Source organism: Anabrus simplex, chromosome 12, assembly GCF_040414725.1.
Source record: "Anabrus simplex isolate iqAnaSimp1 chromosome 12, ASM4041472v1, whole genome shotgun sequence".
Taxonomy (NCBI): Eukaryota; Metazoa; Arthropoda; class Insecta; order Orthoptera; family Tettigoniidae; genus Anabrus; species Anabrus simplex.
Window position 1 is genome coordinate 61512212 of NC_090276.1, and position 22240 is coordinate 61534451.

The 22240-nt window shown below is 37.6% G+C and overlaps 1 protein-coding gene across 1 annotated transcript in view; it reads left to right on the top strand.

Annotated features, from left to right (window-relative positions):
* Nucleotides 1-19357, top strand: part of LOC136884281 (max dimerization protein 1) — a 533620-nt gene extending 514263 nt beyond the window's left edge. Inside the window, exons 6-7 of the mRNA XM_067156348.2 lie at nt 14196-14329; nt 17381-19357. Coding sequence (XP_067012449.1) covers nt 14196-14329 — 134 coding nt within the window. The 3' untranslated portion in view covers nt 17381-19357. The remainder of the gene's footprint in view (nt 1-14195; nt 14330-17380) is intronic.
* The last annotated feature ends 2883 nt before the right edge of the window (nt 19358-22240 follow it).

The window sequence follows — 22240 nt, forward strand, 5'->3', positions numbered from 1 at the left end:
AGTTTTCAAAATGAACCACGAGTTTCTTGGTCTTTTGAAATAATAATAATAATAATAATAATAATAATAATAATAATAATAATAATAATAATAATAATAATTTATTCAATTAGTTTTCAAAATGAACCACGAGTTTCTTGGTCTTTTGAAATAATAATAATAATAATAATAATAATAATAATAATAATTTATTCAATTAGTTTTAAAGTCCATGTTACATCCAATGATTCTACGCATTTATATACACACCATTTACGGTACGAGGACCGCCTCCATCTGGTCCATCATTCTTTGCAAGTCCTCCATCCACAACTCGTTATCCAAGTTTGCCTCGTCTGAAGTCTATTAGCACACTCTCACACGTTCTTTTTAGTACGATGGTCTGTAGGTAGGCCTGTAGCTGTTTGTTCACTTCCAGTTCGTTCATGTGCTTCTTGAACAAGTTGGTGACTAGCTCGTCCCACGTTATTACCACAGGGACCACCGTCACCTTGGCTCCATTATACATAAGTGAGAGTTCGTTGGCTAACATCTCGTACTTTCTTCCTTTAGTGGTTTCAGTCTGTTTCAGGATATTTTTGTTTGTGATTCCAACTTCAATTAATAATAATAATAATAAATAATGTGCATTTGATGATAACGTCAAGAAAGACCTCGAAGAAATCGGCCTTCGACTAGATGACGCGCACAGACGAGACTTTTCAGAACAAGCATTGTGACTTTTGGGATTTTCCGGGATGAGAAATGGACAGCTGGTGTAAAGTGAATTCTGTGTTCGACACAGCGAGCTAATGAACGCCAGAATATATAATGGAACTTATCGTGCTACCTAGTTGGCCGATTAGTGAAATTATTATCATGGTCATTTTATGGCACATTAAGAGGACTAAGGCATAGATATCAAGGATAATTTAATAAAAAACCACCTATTCAATACTTTCCACGTTTAATGTGGTTATTATCTACATGATTTTATGTACTTATTTGGTCAGGTACATGTTTCACCCATTATTTTGGGCATCTTCAGCCTGTAAACAACCTTTAGGTCAAGGTTTGGGACCTTTTTAACCGATATAAATATACCAATATATACACTATATACAACATATACATTATATACAATATATACAAACATAAGTCAATACAGTAAAGTTCTTTGGTCCTAATCTATCTAATATGGAAAATGTCCAAAAACTAAAATGGATCTTCTTTTCGGTGAAGAGGATTGCATATCGGGGTTTATGTGACCCCTATATCATATTAAGTTCTTGACGTATCGTGTCTGGTGACAGGATGTGTCGTCAACAATAAGTGGAGATTTGAACTGATTGTAGGTTGGTCAAGATTGAAAATATAAATTTAAATTAATTGTGTTTTAACTTGGCAGTTCTATTCTGGTTAACTTAAAATGTTCAAAACTAAAAATAAAATGAAACGGATCTTCTTTTTTCTTGAGAAGGGGTGATATTAAAACTGGAGCTTGTTTGACCCACGATTTTTATTTTCACGTTCTTGACGTGGAAAGTATTGAATAGGTGGTTTTTTATTAAATTATCCTTGATATCTATGCCTAACGTCTTCTTCAATACGGAACAATAATGAGAGTTGTTACTTGTAATTAAGAGGACTAATCCAAAGAGACTCGCACACAGGATACTTAGTCTACAAGAAAAATGAAAGGCACAACATTTATGGCTTAAGAAGGTTCATAAGGAATTGGAAGAAGAGCGGATCCAAGAGGGGAGACATACAGGAAAGAGCAACTTTTTGGAAGAAAAGTACGGGAATGAGGGATGCACCGGAGAAACTCGACAAGTCACCCAATATCTCGGTTGAAGCGCGACAAAGGAAAAGGCAAAGACTTGAAACATCTGGTATGAGTATAAAGAAAAGGGACAACATTTGAGAGATAGAAGATCTGGTGTATTGTAAACGTGATTCATAAATGACCGTGACGAATAAAACAAATAAAATATTATTATGACGTTCGATAGCTTAGTTTCAGCTTACACTCTTGTTTTGCATAAATTAAGAGATTACGCTTTATTTAAAGTCCCGAACCATACTGCTTCAGTATAAGGCCCAGCTAATGATAGTTCCGTAAACTCGTAAATGCGTGCGAAAGGCTGTGTCCAACCATCTTATCTACGGGTGGTATATAAATGGTCTGTTTTGCGTACTTCCGGTTACATTTCTTTCATTTAGATTAGATGAGCCCTATTATTTTTTACTTCTAAATACTCTCTCGCATGTTTTTTGTAGATTGTGATATGCAAATATTAATTTAAATAGGAGTATGAACTGCCCACAGAAAGGTCATGCACGCCAGGTGAATTGTATTACACACGCATGAACGATCTTGGAACAGAAGCTTGTCTTTCCAGATCTGATCAGATTGAAATTGTTCTTCATTTGGAGTGTTCGTGCAAGATATACATTAGGTAGGGTGGGCATTTCATTCTCCCGCTCTCTCCAAGGCAGTGTTGCCAACTCACTTCTTCACTATGTCCCTACAGAGCAATGAAAATGTCCTTGCTTTCACTCTGCTAACTCGGGTAAAAGTAACGTATGTAAGTGAATAAAATGTATTTATTATTATTATTATTATTATTATTATTATTATTATTATTATTATTGATATATATATATATATTTTACGACAAGAGCCCTTGTGGCAAACGTAGAGTTTGTGTTTCCTTTGTCTATTTTGAAGTAGAAACGTTAATTAAAAACCGGTAATTATCTCCAAGATACAGGCGTTGTTTTTATAAAAGACTGGAATCCAGGTTAAAAAAGAAATTGCGTGATCTACTCATTACACTAAGTAAATACACGGTGTACTTGAGTGGTAGACACATGAGACTTGTGGCAGGAAAAAACGAGGAAATCCAACTAGTCCGCACACTATGAAATGATTTGCACCAACGTATCCACACAAAGGCAGTATGGAGTTTCACTTTATGAAGCTTATTCATTATTTATTTCAGAGCTTTTGGTCTCATTATTTAGCCAAAAATTTCTAGCGTTTCCGGACGGATTGTGAAGTTTGTCCCTATGCCGTACGGGTGGCAACTCCTTCAAGATATAGGCTACTAACCCGAGCGAAGAGAATAGAATGTTCCTGGACTGCAGCCTCCTAGTGGCAGAGAACGACGTGTTCCTTGGGAGCAAATATTCGCCTGCGTTGTTGACATTATTAGTCCATCAGAAGTAGAGGAAATGTTGCCAAGACAACAGTAGTTTTACTTCATAGTGTTTCTTCACTGGCAGATAGGAATAACTGGTTCGTTTTAATTGCTCTTTATTCTTATCACTGCAGTTTAATTTTTCTACCTTTCTTTCTCGGTATTTTGTTCCGATCATCTTCGGAATCTCAAATAGCTTGAAATATCATTTTTATAAATTCGGTATTAGCCGCTTGTGCATCACGTAAATATTTGTTTATGACTGTAGTTTCCTTTGGCGCCAGTATTCCTTGATTCTTTCACTTGCAGCTTCTTTCTTTTAATCCGCCCAATGTTTTTTCTTCTTGGTCACTGTTTCTGGCTCCTGAAACTTCTCAAATATGTATATGTTTCTGAATTTTGTCCTTTTGTGTGTGTCATGTTCTATGATGGTCGATTTCTTGTAGAACAAGATTTTGACGTAAATATGTCTTAGAGCTGGGGGTCATCCGATAATTTGTGTAACGTAACGCGACAAAATGTGTGACGGAAGTGTAACCATAGCAACCGTGCAGACAGAGGTGTAAGGTAATGTTACCTAGCAACCGTACTGGCTGTCTTATGGTTGGTTGCCATCTGAAATTAGCAGCCGTTGATGGATGGCCATGACAGGGAGACATATTTATGATCATTTGATTTTCGCAAAGGGAAAAGTTGTTTCTTTTTCAGCATATGTTTCCCTCCACTGTACAAATCCTTCGGGAATCGTTCCTCTGGCTCCAAAGAATAGGCCTTTTATGGTGATTCTGTCAATTTTATATGATCCTTGAAAGAAGGGAATTTATTATGTGTAAATCTACCCTTAAAGAAATAGAAGGAACATTGAGAATATTCGAAGTATTTTCCTACTCTCAACTTAAACGTGAACTTATTGCTACAGAAGATTAGGGGTTAAATAAATATATTGACCACCTTAGTAAGCGACTTATCGCACTGAGATCTCGTGGTAACGGTCAAACTCATGGGAAATGAAGTAGTGTTGTTCGTAATTCACACAGTTCACCATCTGGTACACCACAAGGCACGCCTGTACGTCACGCGTTCGTTAGTTACGTCACACCGGCTATTCTAAACAGATGGCGTGAAGCGCGGCCGCTGTAATCGTGACGTAAAAGCCGTAAATAAGGTCCAGCGTTCTGCCACCTCGTCCTATAACCTGAGCTCACACATCCGTTTCTCTGCTCTTTATCGTTAATTGGTAAAAATTTGAATGTTGGACCTGCATAATCGTAACACCATCACCAGCTTCAGGTTATAAACCCAAAGGTCTGTAGCAGCATGTTCCACAAAAAGTGTAATTCTTAACTCCAAAAGGAAGTTATAATGTACGAATCACTCCAAAATAAACCCACAAAAATGGAAAATAACCTGTATTAATTTAATAATAACAATAATATATTATTAATACAATGATGATGATGTATTGGTATTTCAAGCTATTCGAGATTCTGAATTTGAGATCAGATACCGAGAAAGAAGGGTAATCTGTTGTACAATCGGTACAAAATTAGATATTAATAGCAATGCTAGCAGGGCTTGTTCAGTTGGTTTTTGAAGGAAGTGTTGGCGGTAAGAATGGTAGGGGTAGACCAAGGCTTGAATATGACAAGCAGATGTAGGATGCAGTAGTTATGTAGAAATGGAAAGGTTAGCACAGGATAGGGTGGCGTGGACTGCTGCATCAAACCAGTCTGTGGACTGATGACTCAACAACAGCAACACATTGGTTTTGCGTCCCACTAACTATTTTGTTGCGGTTTTCGGAGACGCCGAGTTGCCGGAATTTAGTCCCGCAGGAGTTCTGTCACGTGCAGTAAATTACCGACACGGGGCTGGCCTATTTGAGCACCTTCAGATACCACCGAACTGAGCCAAAATCGAACCTGCCAAGTTGGGGTTAGAGGCGTCTGGGCCACTCAGCCCGGCTACAACATCAGAATTGAGTGCAATGGTAAAAAGGAAGCACCTGTTTAGAAAGGAGTGGCGTAGGGTTGCAGCTTGTCTTTCCCTCCACCCCACCCTTCCTCCTTCTCTGTGTTTATATAAAACAAGGTAAGGTAAGTGTGTATTCTGCCCGAAGGCAGGTCCGAACCTCCGCAGAGGTATGCCTGAGCCGGAATTTACGTACGGTAGGGTGGCCAGTTCCTTTCCGCTCCTCCATTCCCTTACCCCCCACCAACAGCGCGTGGCAACTCGTCCAAATCTTGACCACGCTCAGTGTTGCCTAACTTCGGAGATCTCACGGGATCCGGTGTTTCAACATGGCTACGGGCGGTCGTTGGCTTTATATAAAACAAACGGTGAAGAAATTCAAAGAGGGATTTCGGAAAGGTATCACAGTTCAAGAAGAGGAAATTCAAAACTGGGAGATTTGCCGAGATGTTATTTTATCTGAGTCTACAGATCTGGAGAAATTCGTAATGATATGGACACAGTCTTGGGGGAATACAAGATGAAAATTAATCCAGAAAGTAATGGGATAAAGCGGGGATGCAGAAAATATTGAAGTTGGGAATGAAGTCTTCTTTTAAAGGATGTAGATAAGGTATGGTGGCGTACAGGTGTTGAAAGCTTCCCGTCGAATATTTGACCTGCATGTCGAGTCAGGTGGTAAGCTGTGGGTAGTTTGCAGCAAGCGGGTTTCATTGTGTTATAACTGGAGTTCGTTAAGATTTTAAAATATCCACGTGATACTGAAAAATAAACCTCAGTTTGAAACCGTGGAATTACCACTTTACTCTTTTTTAAATTTGAAATTACGGGCGAGTTAATCTACCGAAACGCCCTGAATTGATGAACTGTTCACGAAATTCTTTTAATATTTGCTTCGCTTTAGTCCTGTATTGTCGCTAGCCTCTCCCCAAGGCGATCTGAGTGCTGTGTAATGCGTGCGAATTATTCGATATGGCACGTTAAGTTTCAGTAATTCGAATTCCATGTCCTGCGGCTTAAGGATAACAAGATTTATAAATCCTAGGTTGTTTTCATCGTCTGTTTGATTGAATTTCATGTTGTTTAGTCTGAAACTAAGGCCTCATATAATACAGAGAAGAATTTGAGAATGTTGCATCAACATTTTTATTGGTCTGTCATATGGATTAGCCTACCAGTTTCGTTTAATTTGCACACTATTTAAAAATTGTAGTCGACTGGGCAGAGTTGGCTCCATTGGTAGAGCCCAGGTTGGCGGGCTTCATCCCGCGATGTTTGAAGGGAATGTACAGCTTCGTGTCGGTAAATTTGCTAGCACGTGAAAGAACTCCTGCGAGACAAAAATCTGGGACCTCGGCGTCTCCGAAAACGGTGAAAGTAGTTAGTGGGACTTAAAGCTATTATTATTATTATTATTATTATTATTATTATTATTATTATTATTATTATTATTATTATTGATTCGTTATGCCCGACTAAGGAGGGCGTGTGAATTAATTAGCACTTTTGTTTTCTTCTTCTGTTCCCAATATCTCTTCATCCACTCGCTGAGTTCCTTTTTACTTTGTTCAGTCCATCCTGTATTTAGTCGGGTGGCCTTTACAGAAAATTTGTGTTTGTGAATTAAGGTTCTGAATTGTATTCTATCTTGACTGGTTTCTTCATTAATGGCAATTTCATTTAGATCTTCACCGCTTTCTTTTAGCCACTTATTGTGATTTTTCATTGATAAGGCCAAGTTTAAATTTTTCTTTGTTTTTTAAATTTAATTTCATGTGGCTATTTCTAGCCGAGTGCAGCCCTTGTAAGGCAGCTCCTCCGATGAGGGTGGGCGGCATCTGCCATGTGTAGGTAACTGCGTGTTATTGTGGCGGAGGATAGTGTTATGTGAGTTGCAGGGATGTTGAAGACAGCACAAACACCTAGCCCCCGAGCCATTGGAATTAACCAATGAAGGTTAAAATCCCCGACCCGGCCGGGAATCGAACCCGGGACACTCTGAACCGAAGGCCAGTACGCTGACGATTCAGCCAACGAGTTGGACATTTTTCTTTGTGAGCCTGTTATTATCCATCCTATACAAGTGACCATAAAATTGTGATCGCAGTTTCCTGATTGTATCTGTAACTTCATAGATTTCATGTCATTTCTCTTTCATCCAAATTCCATTTTCGCACTTTGGTCCTAAGATTTTCCTCACGATTTTTCTTTCTTGGTTTTCGATCATCATTATTGGAGATTTGCCACCAATTATAATGTGCTTCTGTTATAACTACTGTGTTCTTCTTCATTTTGCCTCATGACTGAGGCGTCGTGACTATCATAATATTCAGCCCCCTAGCCGATGAACCATACTCCGCCATTCTTCCCTATCTAAAGCTTTCAGTGTGGTTGCTCTGAGAGAACACTGTAGGGGGCCGTTCACCATGTCAATCCATCGCGTTGGTACTCGTCCTCGTTGTCTGGTTCCCTGGACTTTGCCCTCAACAATCAGCTGTTGAAGACTACCATCTGGGCGCATTGTATGTCCGCTGAGAGACCTTACACGATAGACGAACTTTTATCTGAAGTTGGTTCAGGATTGATGTGTTCGTGTGATGAGCTGTCCAAGGAATCCTTAACATTTTCCTGAGCACCACATTTCAAAGCTTTCTATCCGTATGTTATGTCATAATTTCGCCTTGTTTGATCTTGTTCTTTTATTGTATCCATTCTAAGTAATTTTGTATACTCTTTGAAGTTTTACAACTCTTTCCTTTTTTTTTTCAGCTTGCTGATTTAACCCTCGTGGTTCAATAATTCCACCTAGATGTCTACTTGAGCAATATTTCCATGTTTGATGATTAACGGTTGACTGTTGAAACCTGATCTAGTCCCTTCCATATACTTCGTGTTTTCATAGGAAATTTGGAATTCTGTTTTTCTTGCTGTTTCATGGAGTTTTATTATTACCGTATACTGCGATACACCTTTCCTTCCTTCATTGCACTCTCTTTTTTTCAAATCTGAACTGGAAGTGCCCATAACGATTTGTGCGGAGCAGTGACGTCACCTACTTGTTGTTCCACGTGCAACCAAGTAATGGGCGTGTTATGAATATTCCAACTGCGGCGATTGATTATGTCGACGCACGACACCACCAACTGCTCGCTCCCTTCCAGTTTCTACACTTTATGTACTGCCTCTCGTAGAACTCGAAAACAGATATACGACTTCTCCCCTGATGGCAGTCTCGAAAATAGGAAGGGTACCAACCTGGAAGATCTCCACCTGCCACCGAGGCAAGAGGGATGTCATTTCTTGAATGTTCGTAGGTAAATAACACAATCAGTGGTCACCAGCTCGGCAGAGTATCTGACGACTGCGAATTAGGCCTACCAGCCTCGGCGGCCTTGAGAGCTGAGATGATGATAATAATAATCATAATAATAATAATAATAATAATAATAATAATAAAGTCTGTAGAAAAACTCCATGAAATGACAGCCAAAACAGGACTCCGAAGTCCTTATGAAAAGACAACGTACTGTATATGGAAGGGAGCACATCAGATTGCAACAGTCAACCGTTAATTGCCAAATATGGAAATATTGCTCATGTAGACAAATTTAAGTATCTGGGTGAAATTATTGAACTACGAGGGTTAAATCAGCAAGCCAGTAAAGAAAAAATAATTGCAACACTTCAAAGAGCATACAAAATTACTTGGAACGGATACAATAACTGAACTAAATTAAAAAAGGCAAAATTACGGCATTATAACACAATAGTTAAAATCGAAGCATTTTATGAATCTGAAACTATTATAATTGGTGAAAAATCTCGAATAAAGATGATCGAAAAACAAGAAAGAAAAATCCTCGGGAAAATTTTTGGACCAAAATGCAAAATGGAATTTTGATGAAAAAGAAATCACAAGAGATTTATCAAGTTACAGAAAAAAATCACAATCAGGAAACGGCGATTACAATTTTATGGTCACTGATATAGAATGGACAGTAACAGGCTCACAAACAATATCACCATAGGCAATAGATCCTATTGGTTTAAACTGCGCTGGAATATATATGATTCCTTGCTCCTGTGGATCGGTTTATGCCAGCCAAACATGTAGGAAAGTAGCAACATCGCAGGCACTTACGTCTTTGCCAGCCAGAGAAATCTGCTGTGGCAGAACATGCCATACATAATGACCATCAAATAATTTTGATGCAACTTCTGTCATTTGTAAAGAGAAACATTTTATTCCCAGAATCATTCGTGAGGCGATAGAAATTGCTAAACGCCCGAATAATTTCAACAAAGGTGACGGCTATATACTGAGCAGATCATGGCTACCGTCCATAGTTAACTCGTCAACATCTTTCTCCGTGACTCTGGACGCCCTGGAATGAACTATGTTTCTAACAGGGTCTCTCTATCTTCAGTCTGGTTACTATGGAGTGACCGTAGCCATTTTGCTTTGTTGTTGCTCTGAAGACGATCCTGGTCGCAGGATTGAAACGCGTCACCTGGTATTTATTTATTATTACACGACCTAATATCCCCAAATAATTATCATGTCATTTAGTGGTCGTGAAAGTCTACGTATTAAGATAAAAAATTGTAAACTTAACCCTTTAAATGAAAAATCACAATGATTGGCTTAAAAAATCAGCAAACACCTAAATGAAGAAACCATTCAAGAGAGAATAAAATTCTGGGCCTTAATTCACAAACAAAAATTTACTGTAAAGCCTAAGCGGCTAAATACAGGATGGACTGAACAACGGGAATAGGAACACAGCGATAGGTTGAAGAGAAGAAGGAAAAACAAAAAGTGCTAATAAGTTCAAACGTGCTTCTTAGTTGGGCGTAACGATTCAATAATAATAATAATAACAATAATAATAATATAATAATAATAATAATAATAATAATAATAATAATAATAATAATAATAATAATAATAATCCCTTGCAGAACCAAACCATATTGAGACTAGGAAATTGTCCGAAGAACTCGAGAGAGAGCTCAGTAAGAAAATGAAGGATTACTGGGCCAACAAAAAATCTCCAGGTACCGAGAAGAAAGCGGCAGCCAAATCCACCATCAAGAACACCAGGCAAATGCTGGGGCTGTACCTTAATTAAGGCCACGGCCGCCGCTTCCTTCCCATTCCTAGACGTTTCTTATCCCATCCTTGGTGAGACATAAAACAAATAGCAAAAAAAAAAAAAAAGGAACACCACAACCGGCAAGCATCAACAAGAACACAGCCAAAGCACAAGTACCGTGGTCCTCCGGCGGCTCGAACGAACAATAATAATAATAATAATAATAATAATAATAATAAAGGAAAGGGAGATTATCCGAAGACTACGTCAAGAACAGGCAGGGAACTGTGGATCAGATTAACACACTGGGGCTAATCATTGAACAATTTGCTGAGTATCAGACATCTCTGTATATATTCATTGATTTTGAAAAGGCCTTTGACTCTATCAACCGGAGGAAAATGTGGAAGGCTATGGAAAAGTTTGGAATTCCACAAAAGATAGTCCGTCTTACACAGGCAATGTATGATGGATATACTTGTCAAGTAGAACATAAAGGGAAGCTGTCTGAACCTTTTGCTGTAAAATCTGGAGTAAGACAAGGATGTCTATTGTCGCCAATTTGGTTTGTCATGACACTGGATTGTATGCTGAGAGAGGCAACGAATAGAAAGCGTGGCATTCAGTGGGGATTAAGTAACGGATTGGAAGAACTGGATTATGCGGGTGATCTCTGTCTTCTTGCAGAATGTTTTCGGGACATGGAAGTCAAACTGAATGACTTAAAAATAGAAGCTAAAGAAGTAGGCTTAAAGATTAATAACAAAAAGACTAAAGAAATGCGCATAAACCATCGTAACAATTGCAACTTGACTCTAGATGGAATGGATATAGAATGGGTAGAGGAATTTTGCTACTTAGGAAGCATGGTAAGCCAGGATGAAGGTGCTTTTAGAGATGTGGTGGGTCGTGTAAATAAAGCCAAAGGAGCTTTTGCACAGTTACGACCAATATGGAGATCCCCTCACATTCGTATAAAAACGAAGCTAAGGATATTCAACTCAAATGTTAAATCTGTGTTACGGTATGGAAGTAAGACCTGGAAAGTGACCAAAGACATTACCACAAGGTTACAGACTTTTATAAATCGGTGTTTGAGGTACATTATGAGAATATGGTGGCCAAAAACTATCTCAAACAAAGACCTTTGGGAGGCCACAAGTCAAAGTCCCATACAGGAACAGATAATGAAAAGAAAATGGAGATGGATTGGGCACACCCTGAGAGGACCACAAGAAAGTATCACAAGGCAGGCATTGAGTTGGAATCCACAAGGCATTCGCAGGCAAGGCAGACCGAGGATTACCTGGAAGAGAACCATAGATAAGGAGATTGCTGGAGTTAACAAGACATGGAGGGAAGTGAAAGCATTGGCGGCAGATAGAACAAGCTGGAGAAATTTCGTCGAAGCCCTATGTTCCACATGGAATTAAAGGAAATAAGTCAAGTAAGTCAAGATTATCCAAAAAGTTCTTGTTCCCAGCCTCAAAGATGGTGTTCGCAGACTTTGGAGCAACTTAGAAATATACACCCACACTGAAAAGATATCGAGCGTAATCCGGAAAAGAATGATAACTGCCAGTAAACTTTTGTTATCCTACTTCAGAAGTCTCAAAACAATTCCCTGTTGGTTGGTAGAAATCAATAAAGATCTTCTGAAGTACCGTATGGAATCTCAGACAGACATTCAACTCCAAACACCAACTCGACTGATGCATGTTTATTCTGATGCGTGGTAGAAAGCACACTCTGGAACGATGAAAACCTGGTGGGCCCGCAAGAAGACAAACGGTTGAGATCTCGCGGTCCTTAGTGGCTCTAACGATAAAGAGGCTACTAGTGGCCTCTTCTTTTCTGTATCAATCTCTTGTTCTTTCCTGACCCTGACGGTATTACATATGAAGGCCTGGGGAATCTTTCGTTTTCACATCCTTCGTGGTCATTGTCTTTCTTTGGCCAATACTTTCATTTTTCGAAGTGGTGGACCCCTCCCAGTTTTTCTCTCTGATTAGTGTTAAAACTGTAGAGGATGGTTGTCTAGTTGTACGTACTCTTAACCATCACCACCTTCCATGCAGTCAACACTGATAAAGCAATTGAATTTACTTTTTTATGTTATTTGATTTATGAATTTTTACAATTTTCTGAGATGCCAAGGTCCAGGTAAATCTGTTGAGGCTGGCGTTGTTTGAGTTAGGATGGAATCTAGCTACTAGGGCTCAACTAGCCGGTCATCTGGCAGTGTATTTTTGTTTTATTTTGTTGTTCCATAGTTCTTAGCAATTTCATTGTTTGGTACTTCTTTTTACTTCTGTCCATTCTAATCCTTCTCATTGCCAAGGCTCCTGACTTATAGGTCCTCTTGGTCTTTATTCATGTGCTCTTCAGTAATTACCTGAACTGGTAGGTACTCATGACACTGTCTGGTCAGTTGTACACAAGCAGGTTATATAAATAAATCGTATCCATGAAATTTCATTGTAATTGTTGTCCTAAATGGAGGATAATATATGCTTTCATGCAAATCAACAGTAAAATGAGTGGTAAATAAATAAATACCATTATTACTAGAGAAATATACATACGTACCTATGGTGACTGTTTTGCTGTAGACTAGACACTCTTCTGTGGCATTCCTCTTTTGTTTCCTTCCTGAGGTCCAAGGCTAGCACTGATGAATGGAATTGCTATGTTTGTGAATTGTCAGTATCTTTGTCCATCATAAATAGCGCAGGCAGTTCAGACGGGAAAATGGAAGTGAAAATTATATCGTAACACAAAAATTATTTTTGTTGAAAGAAAAATACCTGGACTTAATGAGCTACAGACGCAAGTAAACAACTCGCCCCACAAAGTAACACAAAGCAAAGCAAAGCAGTTCAAAGAAGTTACATGACCAAAGACTTTACATACAAAAGTGTTATGTATGTATGTTGGGTAATCAGCCCGAAGGCTGGTTTGATCCTCTGCAGCTTCGCCAACAGCTGTCATAAACAGCCTAGGCGTCACTGAAGAGGCGTACTAGGGAAACGAGGAGTGAGGTAGTTTCCCGTTGCTTTCCTCACCGAGCCAGCAGTTGCTCTTACATATCAGTCTGCCAAGCCCACTGAAATGTATGCACCAACTGACCCTATGAGCGATATTTTCACACCATTCATAACAGGGACTGGCTGCATAAGGAATGGTATTACTAGCATCACTCATACCTCAGTCACTTTCATATCGTCAAAGCCAAGGATGAGACTGTGACAGGTCAATGAAAGTAACAAATTTGATATAGCCCATACCAGAAGACATAGTGCACTGTAAACACTACATCTCGCCAGCAAAGGCATACAAAAGTGTTACATGAAGAAAAGACATACAAAAGTGCTGTGATGTAGTAGAATTCATAGTCGTAATGTAGCAAAGTATTTATTTATATATTTCTGTAGTAATAATGGTATGTATTAATTTACTGCTAATTTTATACTTTATTTCCACAAAAGCAATGATTATCTTCAATTTAGGACAAAAATTGTAATGAGATTTCATGGATATGATTCATTCACGTAACCACATAGGCAAACTAAATCTTGTTCAAATTGGTCTGGTACTTATTGTACATTAACTTTATGTTGATAGTGACTAGAAATTGGTACTTGAGCAATTTAGTTACATTTTCACTCCCTTAATTTCCCCCTAATTTCAGATATTCAGGTTTTGGGTTTTTTGGAATGATACACTTTGTACAGTTAGTTTTCCTTATTGTCAATTGAATGAAGAAATTTGGCAAATTATTCAATAACTGTATGTTTTGTTTGTGGCAACTCATTATACATACTATGAGAGAACTTTTGGGTGTTTTGAAGATTTCAAAATGTTTGTTCATTATAGATGCCAGTTCCCTGTATGAGAGTACTCAGTGAATTTTCAGTAACTGTGTATGTTTGCTTGTTTGCAGATGAGGTTGACGTGATCGGTTACACCAGCAATCAGAGCGATACGGATGATCATAGCAGCATCCAATCCGCCTCGAGCGACAGCGGTGTGGCCATGTCTACAAGCCGCCTCACACTCTCCGAGATGGATATCTAGGTTAGTATACAACCTGTCCTAGAACATTTTACATTTAAAAAAAAAAAAAAACGCAAGTTGCTTTTCCATGATGAAAGTGTTTAGCAAAGCTTTTTTTTTTTTTTTTTTTTTTTTACAAGTAGCTTTATGTCACATCGACTCAGATAGGTCTTATGGCGACAACAGCAAAGCTTTTCTGGAGGTTATCAATGTCTACTGAAGATGTTAATGAATCACAGTTGAGTTCTGGAATGGGGCAGATTGACCTGCTTGTGGTATAAATATGCTTATTGTAGCAGACCTCAGGAAGTTAGGTTCTTCATTAAAAGTGTGTATTAATTTATCAGCTTAGGGGTTATGCATAAAATAACTTTCCTGGAACGGATCTTACAAGAATGTGACAAAAGTGTACAATAATTTGGGGAAGATGGGTGTCTGTTCGAAAATATGTACGTTTGTCAGTTTTTTGTAACTATCCAATTTACAAAACCCAAATGAACTTACTTTTATGACATTTTTTATTTCAGCTAAACATAAACAAGTCTGCCTTCTTTTTGTTCTTTAGTTTGCGTTCTTGAGAAACATTATGACCAGTTTAGAGAAAAGTCTGCCAAATGCTAATTCTAATAGCATTAAATTATGAAGAATAAAATGGATGTACATACATCTCCACAATTTCCTTCATTACGAAATTTGCACATACATTGCCTATAATGCCTGTATAAAACCTCACAGTTCAGTAAGAAGTTTACCGAATGCATATCGAAACCAGCATTAAGGTTATGTAGTTGACATTGCCTCTCCATCATATTTAATGACTTTTACATTTTCCCTGACAAGTTAGGGGGGTGGGTACATTTATTGTCAACGTTCACTTGGGTGGGGGGCGGGGGTAAGCATTTTATGGCATTTTTGCAGATGTATTTTATGGTTGACCCCTTATAACATTTATAAGCTGAGTGAAGTTAGACATCATGTAGGGATAAGATTTTTATTTTTTTAAATATCTCGCACAAGGCGATGGGTGCACTTGTCCATGTTAGATATCCTCAGTGGACATTTTACTAACAGAGAGTTAAATTTCAAATAATTCTCCAAGACACTGTAGCAATAACCTAACTTCACTTTGCCCCATGGCACTACAGGCCTTGAAGGGCCTTGGCCTACCAAGCGACCGCTGTTCAGCCTGAAGGCCTGCAGATTACGAGGTATCGTCTGGTCAGCGTGACGAATCCTCTCGGCCGTTATTCTTGGCTTTTTAGACCGGGGCCGCTATCTCACCGTCAGATAGCTCCTCAATTCTAATCACATAGTCCGAGTGGACCTCGAACCAGTCCTCAGATCCAGGTAAATATCCCTGACCTGGCCGGGAATCGAACCCAGAGCATCCGGGTAAGAGACAGGCACGCTATCCCTACACCACGGGGCTGGCGACTGTAGCAATAGAATACCGTAATTTTGTTTGTATCACATGAGGAAGATGTAAGTTACGTTGCATTAGGCTCCATAGTGATGGGTAGCTCGTGAATGAGTCGTTCAGAATAAATGCTTCACTCCTATGAAGTGTGAACCAACAACTTAATTTTAATCAATCGGTGGGTCAAGATATTCACAACTCATCAGATTTGACTGTTGCCCGCTCACTCGATCCCTCCCCACCATCACTCATACTGGCTCCACAAAGTTGATAGATAAGCATGACGAGCAAGATTAAACCTATTTCCTCCTTTATTGTGTTTATCTTTTCCTTATCCCCATCAACCATCATGTAGGTTCAGTAAGCGCGTAAGCCACTGGGTGTACATAATTATACAGCTCTGCCATCTGTGCGTAGTATTATTAAGTATTATGAAGCTTTATTGAGTAAGCCCGCCTGCTGGCCGTGATCGTTCAGGCATCAAGTCCGTAAACGATCTGACATTGCAGTTAACTGGTTCAAGTCCCAACATTATGATGGTGAAATTTTTTTCCACCATGGGACAATTTACAGGGAATCTCAAAATATCTATCCCTGTTCTTATACATGATCTGTGGTTAAGAAAAAGGGCTGTGAGAGATGGATTCAAATCCTAGACAGTAGATTTTATTTTTTAACTATCTGTCACTGTGGACATGGTATAGCAAATACCTGCTCATTTCCAATGAAGGAATTTTTATTTAGCCCTGGAAAGGTCCTTTTATATTGAGTTACTTAGCATGATTGTAAAATCGTGATTCAGTCGAAAAGGGCATCTATTGATGAAAAGGCTGCCCATTTTGTTTAATATCCATTGACAGAGTATCTCCTAAGCATTAAAGTCAGATCATAGAGCTCCTAATATATATGTTGGTCTGTTGTAGATGTGCTTATATACCCAACAAAATATGAGGGATATTCGGGACAGTGTCTAAAAGAACCTCTTCGTTACAACCGAACATTATAGAAATATCTGAAAGTACTTCAGTTGAACACAAATGTATTTCAAGGCTCTGAAACATATTGCCTGCTGATTTTCTTCTCTTAGAAAATAGGTTGCTACTTCTGTCATGTATCTCCATAGATGAATATGTCGCAAGTGTAGGTTAGTAAAAGAAATTATGTTCACTTCCATTACATGAGTGAATGAATAATCTCTTGTGTTGTAACCTGCAGGGTTCAAGCAGCATGCGTGCTTAACATAACGATGTGTTATCCTCTCGAACGAGGCTGTCTGCTGTAAATAGATATAGTGAAGCTGCTCCCAGGAAGCGCACTACTTACACATACCCCTTTCACCTTGACATTTAATTTCCATATCATACCTCCAGTTCATATTTTTACAGTCTTCATGTAGGTTCTGTTACTATGGATCATTTTGCACAACCTAATTTGTTCATACTAGCAGTACTTGGGTTATAACAACAAGCAATTAACACATATTTGGTCAAATCATCTTGGTGCGAAGATTGTACATAGTCTTTTTCCTGTGCAAAGTTGGCTCATTTTACGTAACTGACATGAAGGTGTTAGACGAGTCGTGTATCTGGGTAGACCAGTGTGTAGTATTTTTGTTTGGGTGTTCCTAATTGTTGTATCGTGTGTATGGTCTGTAGGTGGGCGGCGCGGAGCCGGGAGTAGCAGAGGGACAGGATGGAGGTCTGCCCTGCCACCAGAGCCAGTATAGAAATTCTCCTCTAGTCAACAAGGACCACACATCGGCGCCCGCCCGTCGCAGTTAACTCAATTGTATATACTTGTCTACTTTTATGTTGTATAATGAGCGAGAAAGAAGGTGAAGAAATGGTTTTTAATTTTTTTAATCACCCCTAAGGGGCTGTTTTTAATGTGGAAGGCTGTTCGTTTTCTGCTCTCTTGTCATTGGATGAATTAGAAGTTAAAAAAAAAAAAAGGAGCCAATATATATATATTACTGTATATATAAATATAGTATTATATCCTCAGCAATTCTCTGCCAGTGCTGAAGTGAATATCATATCGGAGACTAGTCATGCATAAACTTTTTCCCAGTGAATATTATGGTAGTTAAATAATTATTTTTATCTGAATTAGCCATGTTTGTGGGCAGTGTCAAATGTAATTGAATGTTACTCCAGCTGGTCCCCGGACTATGCGATGTGGTATTGTCGGTCAGATGTACACTGAGAAAACCTTTTCATAGTGAAGATAAACACTATAACATTGTAAATAATTTGGCTCAGCCCACAGTTAAGGGAGAGAGGAAGGAGTGTTTCGACGTTAAAACGTCTTGAAGTTGGGAGGTCATACAAAAATTTGTGAATTTAAATGGTGTTGTAACACAATGTGTGATGCGAGGTTACGTAGGAACAGTACCTTGAGAGCTGCGCAGGTCATAGATCTGTATGTCATGGCCATCCTTCAGTACTTCACATCACAGCCTGCACGGTTGCTAGGTAACATCACATCACACCTATCATTGAAAGACATATTTATGATCATTTGATTTTCCCAGAGGGAAGTCTTGGTAAGTCTCTTCCATGAACTGTGTTTGATGTAGATAATGAACCAATTGTATATCTACTTCATATACAAACTCAGATATTTCTTTCTTTTATTCGCATAAAGGAACATATATATATTCTTTTGTGAAAATCTTATGCTATTTTGATGGTAAAACAAGTTTGCAACGTTACATCATTGTCGACAGTGGCTTTTATTTGGTATTTTGAGGTTATGTTCAGTTAGACTGGGAAGAAGCCATAAAATAACATCACAATCCTTTTGAGTTTCTGCTTCATTAATGCATTGTGACGTACGTGCTTCTTAATACTCCAAAGAGGTTTGACGTCAAGTGTCAACTGTTTCCTGAAGTTGGGATTTGACTTTTATCCTTAACCACTTTTTCACACTGTCTAAAAATTGATAGTCATTTCAACAGTTTTTGTTTTACTTATGTTTAATCTATATTCTTTAAACTTGCCATTCTATTTAGTTTCTCCTGTACTTTTGCTTCATTTTTTCCCCAGATCAGAACATCATCTGCAAATATTAGAGTGTTAGGCTCTTTGCAATATTCTCTGATAGCTTTTACAATCCAGTCCATGACAATGACTTCCTTTCTCGACTCCTCTTTTGGTTTCAAACCAATCTGATCTTCCATCTCCTACTTGGACACAGCTGAAGCAGTTTGTATATAAATCAAAATTCTGAGGTGAAGTTTCATTAAAATGTAAAACAGAGTTCTTTTGTTGGTTTAAATATTTTTTGAAATTGCATATTAAAGGATACAATTTTATTGAAGTGTCGATATCCATTCCCCTCTTTCTCTCCCTTCTTTTTAAATTGTTGAAACATCGGTCTTAGAAAGAGACCTTGCTTGTCTATTCCCAACACTTTTCATATGATATGAACTTCAACACAGCCAGAGACGTTGCTGAGAATTCTTTGACTGGGCTCACAGCTGATTGATTGTTATATTATCTGAGAGAGTTATTTTTTAGAAGTGGTAAATAATGTCTTAATTAATTTATTAAATGTATAAGACTTATAATTCACTTTGTATATTGTACTAAAAGAAATAATGTTCTTGGTAAAGAAAATTGAAAACCAGAGCAGCGTTTTTTAAACATCTCTACCAGCTGGGCTTAGAAAGGAATTACAGAGTTTTATATATCATATGATTTCTTCTCTTTGGTGGCTGTACTGCCGAAGAGAGTGGATTTTCTTTACTTTAAAGAAATTACACATATATTTTAAAAAATTCTATTATAGTTCTTCTATATTTTTTATTTTCATGATTATTTTATTGTGTAGTGTTTTCCTTCAATATCACCGATTTTATTATGGAAGAAGAAAGATGAAGAGAACCGAGAAATGGGATAATTCAGTGACCTGTATATGAAGAGACTTTATTATTATAATAATTATTATTAATGTTATTGTTAATTACGTCGGCTGCGAGTGCAAAGAATGAATCCCATCGTCCCAAGTATGCAGGCAGGCTAGGCCCTTGTGATAAAAAATGAAATTTTACCCACCCCTGATGCCCCGTCGTCGTTATACTCGTCGGGACATTCGATGTGTGCCAGATCTCTTACAACAACCAAAAGATCTTCTGTCCCTCTGTTCTCTGCCCCCCACCGTGGGGAGGATACGAACACGGAAGAAAAAAGATGATTATTATTATTATATATATAAATAAATATATAAAAATTTGAAAAAAATATTGAAAAATATTGAAAACATTGTCAAGCATTAAGAGTACAAATTCTGTCTAAGTGTCTTGTCCCCCCATCCCTCATGAGGTGAGAGAGGAGTTTGGGGGACGGGAACTTTTGTGTTATTTTTTTCCCCACAGACCACGAGTTTCAGCAACTAGTTATTATTATTTTTATTATTATCATCTTCATTACAAGTTTTAATTTTATTGTGAGTGAGTGTGTGTATGTGTGTGTTTTTCGCCTCCCTCCTCTTTAAATGTTCTGCGGGTTATCGTTCGGAGGGATCCGGGTGAAAAAATAAAGAAAAGAAGGGCATTATTGGCTCATAGTATAAATCATTATAATAATGAATATGGTTGAAAAGGGAGAAAATTACAAAATATTTTAAGTATAAACCAGTGTTTCTCAAATAACTATATGATGCAGCCCTCTTTATTGTCATTGATAATAATAATTATTATTATTATTATTATTATTAAAATTAAAAAAGAGCTTAGTAAATTGATATGGTCATGCAAATAGTTTACTTTTTTTAGAAGTATTCTATCTTTGTAAATAATTGAACGATATAAGCAAATTGAGAATTATAAAAGACAAGGTGTATGTCAGTTAAGATAAGAAAATCTTTGTGATCCAGTCAAGTCAAATTAAAGATACATCATATGAAACGGTTGCCACCAGACTTAAAGCATTAACAGTGATAAAGTATTAGCCTATACACATGTTGAGAACCTAATGCAATTTTTGAAAGTCCAAATGGAATTGAAAAACATATTATGTTTCAGTCAAAGCTATAAGGCTTTATGGAAACATAAATCCACTTTGAAAATTTTAAAAAATAATTCCAAAGATGAGTTTTTTTGTTATAGTGTTTATGCCCTGAGAGAGCCTGAGATTCTCAAGGAATTTGTAAAATTACAAATTACACTAGCCTGCAATGTTTTCCCGGTTTTGGTGAAAATAGGTGGTTCATATGAAAAACAGTGTGTTGATTTTGAATAAAAACACCAACTGTCTTGCCATAACACATTCAGATTTTATGTAATTGATATATATATATATATATATCTTCGAAATTTAGTGCAAATTTAAGGAAATTTTAATTTATTTTGTCATGTTTCAGAACTTGTTTTAGCAGGCATCAAAATACATGAACAATGCTAATATTAGTGTGCAGAATTCAGTGAAAAAACTGAAATGTTTAATCATGTACTGTTTAAAAGATATCCTAAAATTCTCATATTATGCAAATTAACAGAAATATAAAAATAATGTTATCACTCAAAAAAAAAAATTGTGAATTGCTGGAATACATAATATTATGACTTACTACTTGGAAAAAATACTATGCAAAGGGGGGGGAGTGTAAGACACCCTAGCACCATCTCAGTGTTATATTGTATTGGATGCTTGGCTGGCACTGAATTCAGTGTGTTAAAGTTATTTGCAATCACCTATAACATCTCAGACCTCAGAAAAAAAGTTTATTTTGCTGGCAAGTCTTTTATGGTCACCTGTCAAGTAATTTTCATGCAGATCTTTAAGGGGTGTCAAAATTTAGTGAAATGTGATCAAAATCATCATATTAAAGGAAATGATAAGGCTACTCTGAAAAATTATTTTGTGATATAGGAAAATGGGAGGCAAATTTGAACTCATCACACCTAAGTTAGGTCAGATCACCTATTTAAAAAAAAAAAAATGCAGGCTAGTGTCATTTACACTGTTTTTGAAAACTGTGTTTTTCCGTATGAACTCTGTGTCTTGTTGGAGTAGCTCACTAGGCTACATCAAAATGTATTTCCACGTCGGTGGAGATTTTTCATCTAGCAACATTCTTAGCAGTCTGGCAACTTTCTGTTTGGTTCGTATGAATTGGCATAAATTAAAACAATTACTAATAAACGAACATCTTCTGAATCATTTGCACATTTCAGTGGCAAAGTTCATAAGTTGCCTTAAATCAGTTAGAATTTTGTTTGTGTTGCTGCAGATGATTTAATTCCATAGACATTGTTGATCCTGCACAGTCCTTCTCATTGCTAAAAATAAACTATGTTTATATGACAGTCTTGGTATATTGAACACAAAATGTGTTACTAATTTGATTTTGTGATAGGAATTTAAAATTTCTGTTTTCAATGCTCACACGTCCTCAGGCCCTTTGGGGTACACTCATTCTGTCAACGCAGTAAATAAATTATCCTCTCTGTTAACCAAATTTCATCTGCAGCACCATTTTCTCAGTAACTGGGCATATTTTGACGAGAAAGA